At 37.1% G+C, this 13,180-nt stretch overlaps 1 protein-coding gene across 1 annotated transcript in view; it reads left to right on the plus strand.

Annotated features, from left to right (window-relative positions):
- Positions 1 to 2,186: 2,186 nt before the first annotated feature.
- The window catches only part of POSTN (periostin), a 37,984-nt gene continuing 26,990 nt past the window's right edge, over positions 2,187 to 13,180 (plus strand). Inside the window, 5 exon segments of the mRNA XM_023724921.1 lie at positions 2,187 to 2,305; positions 3,622 to 3,720; positions 7,276 to 7,340; positions 9,824 to 9,981; positions 12,688 to 12,852. Coding sequence (XP_023580689.1) covers positions 2,187 to 2,305; positions 3,622 to 3,720; positions 7,276 to 7,340; positions 9,824 to 9,981; positions 12,688 to 12,852 — 606 coding nt within the window.

Genomic DNA, 13,180 nt, shown 5'->3' on the forward strand with positions numbered 1-13,180 from the left:
GTGTAATTACACTTTATTGCAGGCACCGGTGACAAAGCAGGAAGTATAGCAAGAAACTCTTGATTCTGCCTTTGCCCCAATACTCACAATCTGTCTATATGTTATCACTCTGAACTAAATTAAGGAGATCTGTTTTTACTCTTGTTACATATTATCCAAGTGTGTACCTCTTCTCCTCTATACCTCATCTAAAGGTGCTCTGGTGGTGCAATGGTTAAGCACCCAGCTGCTAATGGAAATGTCTATTCAAACCCATCCAGCGGCTCCACAGGAGAAAAGACCTGGCGTTCTGCTCCCATAAAGATTACAGTTAAGGACACCCTATGGACAGTTCTACTCTGCCCCATAGGATTGCTATGAGTCGTAATAGACTGAGTGGCACACAACAACAGTACCTTATTCCTTTGCCTTCCAATCAAACCCACTGGATTTGAGAAGATTTTAGCATTGTGTACAGAAATGCTTGTAAACAGTTGCAGCTACCTAAAAATGAAAAAGAGTCACATTAATAGTAGTGAGCACCCCAATAAAGACTTGAATAAGTAATTGTAGTGGTGATGCTGGAAAGATTTCTGTATTTTCAGTTTGATTTATTCTTCTGTAATTCAAAAATTCTATTATAAGTCTTAAGGATAAGTAATCTACATTATATTACCTAACCAGTCTAAAATTGTAGATTTTTATATAACTATGTTATCAAGAATATTCACACAGCTACTTTTCAGACATTAAGTGGAACTAATAAATTTCGAGGCACTTCTAGGTTGATATTTTATATTCATAAAATAGTCCTTCAATTCTGTTTGGTAAGCAGTTACTGATCACCTACTATTTGCCCAACATAAAAATAATATAAAACTGTTATACAAAGACAACCAGAGAAATATGGAGGGCGTTGGAATAATTGAATCCAGAGAACTATAAGTGATAGATTGATACCCTTCTTTCCACAAGGGCTCAAGGGAAGGAATATAATCCTCCTTTTATGCCGTCTTCTCTCCAGCTCTCCTTCTGAACGGCTCATTTGTGTTCTATACTTTAATATCAAGATTTTCAAATTGAAAAGAAGACTCTAAATGAAATTTAGAATGTGTTGTTTCATCTATACTTTCTTAGTAAACTAGCAGCAAACTGGAGAATCATTTTAAGGCAAAAGCCCACAGCTGGCTTAGCCTAACTCTTCTGACACTTTGAATCCTCTCTAGCCCGGTCCATCCTCCCATAGAAGCCCTTTCAGCTGGGCAACATGGAAAGTCCATTTGCAAAATGTCTCCACTGCGCCAGCAAGAAGCAACCCTGGTGTGCCATTACAGTAACACAGTGCTACTTTGCAAGAAGATGTTACCGAATTGCACTTTTACTATAGGATAGTGTGTAACTTGTCTTTTCAGGAAGACTGATTGTAGTTACCATTCCAGTTTATTGATGATTTCTGACATTCAGATTTCTTTCATCCAAAGCTTCTGAGCAGTTGTCCCATGATGCAGGAAATGGTGAAGATGCATATTTCCCTGGGTAAGGACTGAATAGTTTAACATCAAGAGACTTCAGTTACTTTTGGATAAAATCAGAAGAAGAGTGATTTTGTCAGCACTCCTGCGTTTAACTTTGTCTTTACTTACTCTGTTACATTTAGATACTTGTTACCAGTAGGGGCTGCTTTGTCCGTGATTATCAGTAGATGTGTTGCTCAGATTTCCAGCATCACATGAAATATGTAATGAAAAAACAATAAAGCATAAACGTTTCTCCTTTCTGTTTCATTTCAAGAGTTAGGCAACTTGCCAGAAGCAGACTTACCTTAACTCTGTCTATTCCTAGTGCTCTGGAAGTGAGACTGCAGAATTTTTTTTAAAACACTTTAAAAGCATTTTCCATAGAAAAGTCTAAATTACAAAAGAATAAAACTGAAGTATGAACAAGCAGTGAATAATTTATTCACATGATCAAAAATAATTTTTTTATACTGAGAAGAAAAAGAGGCTCAATGTTATGTCAGTAAATATAACTAACCCAAGCTGGTTTTAGCTAGCAGCTTGAAGTCGCTGATGTTTCCTGGAGAGAGTTCAGATTCCCAGGTTGATACAATGCTCCCTCCCACAGCTCTGACATGTATATAAACTCTGAGATCTCCAAAGCCCACTGCCAGTTCTCTTCGTGGACTGAGTGCAACGGAGAGACTAAAGATGCTTCCTTTCTTACCCATATTTTCCCTAATCTTGCTGTTTGTTTTCAACCCTGCAGATGCCAATGGTCATTACGACAAGATCTTGGCTCATAGCCGTATCAGGGGTCGGGAACAGGGGTAAGTCAATGGTTTGGTTTTTATAAACCTTTTCCCCCTTAGCTTGTTATATGTACAATTATCCATAAAGTTCTTCAAATTTCCCTCAGACCTTCTTTTTGTAACTTGTTACAAAGTAATAAGAAAAAGGATGAGTATTCTATGATATACATGTATTTTAAACTTTAAGAATCACTGTCAAATAACTTCAGTTACTCTTGCTTTTTATGAAATATTACATCATTTGAATATAATTAACAAAATGTAACAGAGCATTATTTTATGATTCAGTTTATTTGTGTTTTTATTTCCTTCCAGAAATCTGGAATGAGGTTTCAAAATTAAAGTATCTGTGCCTAAGGCTATGATTATGTGAACAGTTTGCAAATATCTCATGTCTTGTTAAGGCCACCTTGCGTACTGTTTCATTTAAATTACCAAAAAATGAGTAATGTGTAATGTAACTAGTTCTCTGAATTCTTTTAAGCATTTAATTTAAATCAGTTTTAAATTCTGCATCCCATAAAATTAAAAAAAAAAACAATTCATGTTTCATAGAATAAATTCAGGTACAGCTTAGCATTTTAAAATAGTTATCAGGTGTATATAACCAAGTTTTTATAATTTTTTTTTAAGTGAATCTTGGCACATCATCCTCTGTCTCAGAGGGAGTTTTATAACATTCAAAAGCTCCCTTACCTTACAGTGGAAATAAGACTACCATCTCTTTAAAAGAGAAAAACACTTAAAACTGTGGCAGAGGAGGTTCTAATTTCTTACTTTCATTCAGAAATTTAATTTTGCTCTGTATAGACATGTTGCTTACAAGTTCATTTTAGCACTCGTTAGGGGTGCCTAGCTTCTGTGAGTACTTACCTGGAAAATTACAGACTGTGTGTCTTTGAGCAGAGCAAAACTTGCTTCTTTCGCTCTCTGACCTCTCAGTGTCCCAGGGAGCCTTAAAGCCACCCCCACTCCCAAAATGAGAACATGTTTGGTTTAACAAGCAGAGTCCATGGATTAGCCCCTTTAGATATAATAAGAACAGGATACATCAAACTTAATGGTGCTTGGATATTCCTACTAGGTTAACTTTTTGTAACACTGGGGTTTACTGTCAGGATATAAGATTTTTCCTTTTTCCCTCTCGTTCTCTTCCACAGATCAGTTTTTCCAATGATTCAGCAGAATGGGATTAAGAAACAGATTTGTGCAAGGCTAAAATCACTTCTTTGAAAATCAAATTCACATGTTATTTTTGTAACAATCTGACTGTAGATACGAAGAACTAGCCATCTTTAGGACAGTAACTCTCTTTCCTTCTCTCTTCCTTCCAGCCCAAATGTCTGTGCCCTTCAACAGATTTTAGGCACCAAAAAGAAATACTTCAGCACTTGTAGGAACTGGTATCAAGGTGCCATCTGTGGAAAGAAAACGTAAGTCTCATATTTTTCATAATGTTCCAGGCCCAAGATAACACTACAATGTCTGCGCCTTTCCTTGGGCATACACCATTCTTCTTGAAAATACTCTTCAAAATTGTGACTTTTCTTTTAAAGAAAGGCTCACATATGTGAATTCAAAATTTCTCCCGACATCTCCTCAATTGCTAGTGGAACTCAGGTTTCTCCCTGAATCCACGTGTTCATGGAGGCTGAAGGAGACCAATCCCATGGCAAGGTGATTTGATGTGTATGTAACCAGAATAGAGGATTTCCTTTGTCGGTTCTACTTTTGGTTTTGCCCTGTTTGATACTAGGCGAGTCAGTTAACTTCTGTACCTCAGTTTCCTTGTTTCATAAAAAAGTGGCTTAGAAGAACAAATTAATCTGAAATATCTGTTTTTGTGGCAAAATTTAATGTTTACCTCCAGTTATTTGGAAATTATCCAAACGTTTCCAGTTTACTTCAGAGTTTTCATCAAAACGTAAGGTTGGAAAGGACCTGAGTTTCATCCCCTTATCTAATCCAGTCATCTTTGTCTTAAATTGGCAGTTCCCCAGGCACCCACAACAGTGATAGTGGAAGCCTAGTTATATTTAATATTTCAGTAGCTAAAAGAATGATTAATGATCTATAACTTTAACTTAGTTATAAATTTCACTGATTAACTTGGAATTGGAAAACATTATTTATTACTTAGTAAACATATGAATTGGAATTGACTTGACGACTCAACAGCAATGGGTTACTGGGTTTTTTATTGATTTGATCTACCAATAAACACTGGTAGGAAAGAAACACAATCCTGAGCATATAAAGGCTGAGAACTACTCACGTGGTCCAAATCCTTCATTTAACAGTGATGGAGTAGCGCATTCTCTGTGATAACTTACTAAAACAGAAAGGTTATAGATGCCATCCACAGCCAAAGAAAGAGTGAAAACAGCTCCTCCCAGCTTCCTACTAATCTAGACCCATCCTCAGTAAGGGGTACCTTGAGAATCAGGATCTGAAAGAGAACCTAACGTCATCATTAAACTTCAGTTACCCTAAGTAGGGTGGAGGCATTGGAGGATTGTTCAAAATGTATTTCCAGTCTACTAATATCAGTATTAAATGTGGAATGACTTAACCTCTTGGATCTTTAAGTTTCTTATTCTGTGAAATACAGATTTAATACCTATGTTATAGAGTTCCCAAGAAGGCAAAATGAAATAATGAATGTGAAATTAATGAGTTAATATAACTTACAACATCAATTGTCTTTAAAATGAAGCTGCTTTAAACAAACGTATATACGAAGGTGAGAGCTGTGAGCAGATCCCGAAGTAAAAATCATAGGATTATCATTGTTTCCAAATAAGAATGATGTACAGAAGGTATGTGACATTAACGCCACCGCAGCTCCTGGTAGTAACCAACTCCCTAGACTTGAATCACCACACGATCCTGCTGCTCATTAGCTTAATTGAGCTTCAGTGATCTTTTTTTTTAATTTTTATTGTGGTGAAATATATGTAACAAAGCCTTTGCTATTTCAACCATTTTATGTGTACCATTTAATGACAATTATGTTCACCACCTTGTGCAACCATCACCACTATCCATTTCCAAATTTTTTCATCCCTCTTAACCGCAACTGAATACCCCTTCAGCAGCACGCCTCCCCATTTCCCCTCCCTCTCACCACTGCTAACCACTAATAACCTTTGGTCTCTATGCATTTGCCCATTTTTTGACCTGGACATTACTCCTATCAGTTGAAGATGGTCCCGTGAGTCTTTCATACAAGTCTAGCCTCAGTCAGTGGTTACACCGATCTTGGGTAGGCTTCAGGCCAGGCCCCAGTGGGCAACTTCAAAGCCTTGGGTTCTCTTTTTTTGTTCTTTATATTCTTAGATAGCATGAGACAAATTCTGAATGCACACTAACTGGACAAGAAGGACCTGCTCTCTGAAATATTTAAGGGCAATTTTTATTGCATCCTGCCTGGAAGTTAGGGAAGTGTGGTATAATCTTCAACCAACTAAATATATTCAAGATGTCAAGACTTGTACAAAGCATATGCCAAGATTCTTTCTTGCCTTCCATTAAAAAAAAAACAAAAAACCCTGCTTTGAAGCCTGGCTTTTTTATCAGAAATATTACAACATATCCTTTGTTCAATTATACCTAGCTTATTTTCCCCAAGTAGCTTCAATTTCACAAATTTACACCTATTCCCTGAAATAGATACAAATGGAGTTTCAAATTGCAAAGAAATCAATAATATTGACAGTAAAAATACCTGTTTACCACCTGTTTACCAGCTGCTAAAATTTCCAGAGACATTTTAGGACTTTAGGTGTCGGCTGATGGAAACGTTCACCTGGTTAAACGGTTGCTTTAGGGATTTGGGGGAAGTAAACTCGACAAGTCTAAAGGAAACCTTGAAGTCTCATGAAGTTTACCATCTTACCCACAATATAGATTGGTCCAGCAATACAGCACTCTGTAGACTCACTTTAGAGAATGTCAATGATGTTTTCAGCTGGCAGTTTCATGAGATTTACTCAGAAATTCCTTCAGAAAACGAAGATAAATTTTAGAGCTGCACACAGTAATGATTTTTCTTTACTCTTGCTTTGTCCTTCCGATCAGATGGAAACACTGAGTTTTGCGTAGCATAAATGGTTTCCCGAAAAAAACTACTTTTTTGTCTTTAAAATATCAACTCAGCCATATTTTTCAACATCAGCTGAAATTACTATCAACCGTTTGGAATTTTGTTCTGTCTGATGCATTAATTCTCTACATTAAGGCTGATACTTGGGTTTTATTAGCATGTGTTATAAAAATTTGTGTTAAATTAACGATTTCCCCTTGAATTTGCTATTTTAAGGTAACTACAGTCAGTCTCTGGACTAAAAATAGCATCTTCTTGAATATTGTACTTTAATAACTTAAATTTATTTAAATTGTTTTTTTCAAATTTACAAATGTTTGTAAAACTAAATAGAAGATTTTACAGGCACTCTAATCTGATAAAATGAATTCAAACCAATAATAGCATTATTTACTTTAATTAGCAAGTATATCAATTTCATTCATTTGAAATGGGTTAATGTACTCTCTGCTGTTTCTAATAACGTTGTACTAATCAAAAGTTCTAGCTGTTTATAGCTCCAAAGTGATTTCAAATGCATCATCTTGAGAGTCACAGCTACCCTGTGAGCAGGTACTGCAGTTACTATATCCATGTTAAATAGTTGTGGAAATGGGGGTTCAAACTGGTTAAATAACTTGCTCAAGGTCACATATCTACCAAGTTGCAGAACTGGGATGCAAAGTCTGTTTCTCTGGCTCTAGACCCTGGGACTTTTCCACAATGCTTTGATGCTGTAGAGAGAAATCAAACTAATGTGAATATGTTGGAACCATAAAAAAAAACTGATTTCTAGACTCTCAATAAGTAAATCGTGGCAGTAAGTGATATGTTTAGCTAAATTTATATCAAAATGTATCTTATTTGTTCCCCGTTTGAATATTAATTTTCTCCCAATGTACAGGACTGTGTTATATGAATGTTGCCCTGGTTATATGAGGATGGAAGGAATGAAAGGCTGCCCAGCAGGTAACACCTCAGTTACTTAATTAAACCAGAAACTTGGCTTAGTGAAGAAGAGTTGAGGTAGCTTGTGGAGAAGCCAATTATTTATGTGTGTGTGTGAGTGTAGGAGAGTGTGTGTGTATGAGTGTGTGAGTATAAGTGAGTGTGTATGTGAAAGTGAGTGTTAGTGTGTGTGTGAGTGTAGGTGAGTATGTGTATGTACGAGTATGTGTGACTGTTGGTGAGTGTGTGTATGAGTGTGTATGAGTATAAGTGAGTGTGTATGTGAGAGTGTTAGTGTGTGTGAGTGTAGGTGAGTGTGTGTATGAGTGACTGTGTTGTGTGAGTGTGTGCATGAGTGTGTGTGAGTGTGACTGTGTGACTGTGTGTATGAGTGTGTGTGAGTGTAGGTGTATGTGTGAGTGTAGGTGAGTGTGTGTATGAGCATGTCGTGTGTGAGTGTAGGTGAGTGTGTATGAGTGACTGTGAGTGTTGTGTGAGTGTGAGTGTAGGTGAGTGTGTGTGTATGAGCATGTGTGTGAGTGTGATTGTGTGTAGGTGAGTGTGTATGAGTGTGTTAGTGTAGGTGAGTGTTGTGTGAGTGTGTGTATGAGCACTATGTGAGTGTAGGTGAGTGTGTGAGAGTGACTGTGTGTGTGTGAGTGTGGGTGAGTGTTGTCAGTGTAGGTATGTATGAGTGTGTGTGAGTGTGTGTGGCAGTGAGTGTGTGTATGAGTTTAGTTGAGTGTGTGTGAGTGTGAGTGTGTGTGTGTCTGAGTGAGCATGTGTTTAGCACCATGATAACTCCAAGATCTATTCCCACACATGATATGTTAAACAAAAATTTATTATGCTGACAAAATATTAAAACATTGCTTACACACTGCACGCTGGCCAATACAATTTGAATGATCATAGTCATAAATTTAATTAGTTCAACTTCCCTCAAGAATAAAAATCCCCCCTACGAGACCTACTTCTTTGAACTTGTTTAGAAACAAGTAGCTGACTGCTTGGCAAGAGATTATTGTCTCTAGTTGAACAGTCTTCTTTTTAATGTTCTTCATATCGAAGTTTGGCTTCTGTAACTCTGCCAGATAGAGAAAAAAATCGTTCATCTATTTCTTCTTTGAAATAGCAGCCAATCAAATATTTAAAACCAATTATTACACCCCTTTTCCAACTAATCTTTCTCCCCCGCTAGCATCTTCTCTTCTTTTGGCTAATCATTCCCAGTTCTTCTAATTTGACATGGACTCTGGAGTCCTCACCACCATGGACACCATCTCACAGGAAGTCTGCAGTCCAGTAATCTTCCTGAATGTGATCTCTGACTGCTGTCTACAATCCATGTGGCTCTGAACAACTGAGAGGATATTTAGACAAATACTTCACTTTTTGAGGGTCACCATGAGTTGGAACCGACTCTGTGGCGCTTACCAACAACAACATCAACATACTTTGGTCTGGAGTCCTTGGGCGGTGTAAACAGTGAATGCGGTTGACTGCTAATACAACTGTTTCACACACACACACACACACACACTTTGGTTAATGTCATTGGTAACCATGTCGTATTATTAGCTCAGATGGTGCTTACAACAAATTAAAATTGACCACAGGTCTTTTGTACATGAATTCTATCCAGTGGAATCGCTCTCTAGGATTTTTTTGTAACTGAAGTATAGGACTTGAGTTAACATTTTCACTTTGTTAGTTTTGACTCCGTTTCCTCATTCTTGTGAAGTCTTTTTAAATCTTGATTTTATAATTTGTTTGTTGCCTCATCTAGTCTTGGGGTATTCACAAATGTAATAACCCATCACTCCCAAGATATTACCCAAATTAGACTTATTTTTAAATCTTAAAGAGTCAGAGACAAGAACAAGTTGGTTGCACCATACTAGAGACATCCCTTTGGGTAGACATTAATACATTAATCTTTCTTTTGAAGTGCAGAAGAGACACTCTGGAAGTGTTGGATGCTTTGATCTAGTTCCTTCATGCAATCATGATGAAAAGAAGCAGGCCTACACATCTCTTTTAAGGATCCAAATGCTATAAAATGCATATCCCGACACCCACAGCTTCATGGGACTGAGGCACTTCAAGCCAACAGGATAGGAATTACTGCCTCTGCCATTCTCAGTGAGACATGAAGACCACCGGATTTTTGTCAAATGAAATCACCAGAGATATTTCTGATAATGATAATTGAACTATTATTGACATATCAAAAATCAGACCTAAATAGACTAAACTAAGATGATAATTTACAATATATTTCCCTCAACACATAGGATATATTAAATAACAGTTTTTAATCATATTTTTATTAGTAGGCACTCACTCAAAGGCAACTTTCATATAAAATTGATGATTCATAGTTTTATTGCTAAATTTATCAGTTAAGTACGTCAAGATACTTAGTGTGAAGTTGAAATGATTGTGAAATAATATTCTAGGAATAGTATCTTAAATCTTTATTAATTTGTTGATTATTTCAGTTTTGCCTATTGACCATGTCTATGGTACCCTGGGCATCGTGGGGGCCACCACAACACAGCGCTACTCAGATGTCTCCAAACTGAGGGAAGAGATCGAAGGAAAGGGGTCCTTCACTTACTTTGCACCAAGTAATGAGGCTTGGGAGAACTTGGATTCGGTGATGAATTATTTTGATTGTTATAATTACTGTTATTTCATTTTAATTGATTTGTTTACGTAAATATTAATGAAGATTTATCTTTCTACTGTGCTTGTATGAGGAAAGATAAGAGGATGAGCCACTGGGGGGAAGGAGGAAACATGTTAATACTGCCATAAATAAAATAACTTCCTAGCAGGCTCATAGACTAATAAAAATAAAGGCAATCAAGAGTGGACTTAAAGGTCACTTACTATTATTCTACTTTTCTTTTTTTGTTGTGAAGAAATACATATAATGTTAGATGACATACCTAATAATCAGGAGCCTGCTAGAGTTTAAAATCTGTATTAAGCTATATTGCAAAGACATATTTACTTACGTATTTTAATTTATATTAATATAATATAGTTCATAGATTGATGGATTTATAAACTTGTGTGTGGAGAGTTAAATGAAGTGTTGTATACAAAACATTTGATTTTCAGACTTTTTTTGCATAAGTTGATTTAAAACACAATAAATTATGAGTCAATTATTTTAATCTGTAAAACCTACCTTCTACTTGAGTTGAAGATAACTTGATAATTACTACTGGAGTCAAATAATACTTAGGAAAATTTAGGCAGATTCCTCTAGATAGCATCTTGCTATATTAACTGTATGTATAACTGCTTGCGGAATAGAATTCCCTCTTCTGACCATCTCTCTCCACGTCTCTGACCACCTCTCTGGTTCCTTTTGCTAATTTCATTCTTGGGAATCTCTGAGTGGTGCAAATGGTTAAGCGCTTGGCTACTAACCAAAAGGTTGGCAATTCAAATCCACCCAGAGGTGCATCAGAAGAAAGCCCTGGCCATCTATTTCTGAAAGATCACGGCCATTGAAAACCCTATGGAACACAATTCTACCCTAATACCCATGGGGTGGCCGTGAACTGGAATCAACTTGATGGCAACTGGTTTGGTTTTTTGTTCTTTCTTGCTTTGCGAATGTTGTTGTTACTTGTTGCGTCGGCTCCGGCTTATGGCGCCCTTATGCCTTAAGAATAGGCCTCATGGAAGTCTCTGCTAGGGACTCAGCCCTGCTCTTTATGGGCACTTCTGATGGCTTCAGCTATCACTGAGTGCATGGAACAATGACGTCTGTGTTGCTTGTACTGTACTTCTTTATCCTTGGAACCCCAGAAGAATATTTTCCTTAGATACGTCATCTGCATCTTAAATAAAAGTTACCTAAATCATATGCCATTTTCTTTATCCCAATGAACAATTGCTTTTCTGCTGCCTTTACTTCCATAATTAACAGTGTCAGTCATCCGATGTTCAGACTTGAAATTGCCAGTCCTCTTTACCGCCCCTTTGTCCAGTTCTTTGAACCCACTGTTAGTCGGCCGTATCTCAGGTTTCATCCAAAGTGACAGACTTGCCTCCTAGCTAATCGCTCAATTTTGCTGTGTATTACCACCAGATAAACCTTCCCAAAGCAGAGTTCTAATCATCATATTTCAATGTCATAAAATCTTCAGTGGATCCCACAGCCAATTTAGTTTACTCCTTACTCAGTGGTGCAGTGATTAAGAGCAAAAGGTCAGCAGTTCAAATCCACCAGCTGCTCCTTGGAAACCCTATGGGGCAGCTCTACTCTGTCCTGTAGGGCCGCTAGGATCGGAAGCGACCCGGCAGAACCTAACAACTGTACTCAGTCATTAAAGTCCTCCACATTATTGGCCCATATACCTTTCTAAATTTCTGTGAATGTGACCCGAGAAGCATAAAAGTACATGCTACCAAACTGGAAACCCTGGTGGTGTAGTGGTTAAGCGCTTTGGCTGCTAACCAGAAGGTTGGCAGTTTGAATCCACCAGGCGCTCCTTGGAAACTCTATGGGGCGGTTCTACTCTGTCCTATAGGGTCGGTATGGGTCAGAATCAACTCAATGGCAATGGGTTTTTTGGGCTACCAGACTGGACCACTTTGTTCTCCCAGTAGTGAGTATGTGTCAGCCGCTGGACTTGGAGTGATCACCACCCCACCCCCCGTTTAAATCCCATCTGCGTTTCAATGCTGATCTACAACACTACTTTAAGAACAGCAGGCCTTCCTCCTCTGACTGCTGAAAACACTTTCTTCTCCTTCTGTCAGTATCTTACTGTGTTTATTTTTATCTGCTGCCATATGATAAGCGCCTTAGAGGTAGAGACTTTACCTTACTTATCACTGAATTTCCTGTAGCATCCAGCACAGTGTAATACAGTGCATGGTATTGGATAGATTAAAAATTACAGGATGAGCGAATTGTTGAATTTATTATAAAATAAATACAAAATCTTTTTAGAACTCAGATATTGTATACAAATACAACGTCATTTTTGTTTTATTTACCACTCAAAGATATTTTACAGACCTGGCAATTTCATATCCCCCTAAGCTTTTATTTTATGTCAAGATTGTCTCCTCATTAACACATTCATTTACTCATCTGTCGTGCCCCTAATAACGTCCAAGCCCTCTATCAGATTCATTAGTCTTCACTGAGTACCTGAATTTAAAAAATTCCCCAATCAGTTGGAGCAATATAACTTTAAGTTATTTATGTCAATTTTATTTGACCATTTGGATAATATAATGAGAAAGTAACAGGACAGTAGAAAAAAATGTGATTCTAAGAACTTTAATAACTAATCATAATAAAGTAAACTTCTATCACTTTCTTTTTCCCTAGGATACCCGGAGGGGTTTGGAGAGCAATGTGAATGTTGAATTATTGAATGCTTTACATAGCCACATGGTTAATAAGAGAATGTTGACCAAGGACTTAAAAAATGGCATGATTATTCCTTCGATGTATAATAACTTGGGGCTTTTCATTAGCCATTATCCTAATGGGGTAAGTATCATTAGTATAAATTACACTTCTGAATAATCTCTCTTTTAATTTTTTGTACCTTTTATATAATGTTCAAAAAAATAATAAAGTGTAGTGAGAACAACGTGAGTGCATCTGATGACTTGCCTCCAAATCTAGGGCATTAAAATGTCCGTGGCAGTGACTGCTCTCCACTAAAGAGTGTCTGTGAAAGAGAAATTAACACCTCATTGACAGTAAACTTAGATGCTCTTAAAGAGAAATTTTTAGTAGTTAATGTGTTTAAATATATATTTTTTCTATCCAGAAAAAGAAATCTCAGAGAATGCGTGTTATTCAGCCTCAGACT

Source organism: Trichechus manatus, unplaced genomic scaffold (assembly GCF_000243295.1).
Source record: "Trichechus manatus latirostris isolate Lorelei unplaced genomic scaffold, TriManLat1.0 scaffold00270, whole genome shotgun sequence".
Taxonomy (NCBI): domain Eukaryota; kingdom Metazoa; phylum Chordata; class Mammalia; order Sirenia; family Trichechidae; genus Trichechus; species Trichechus manatus.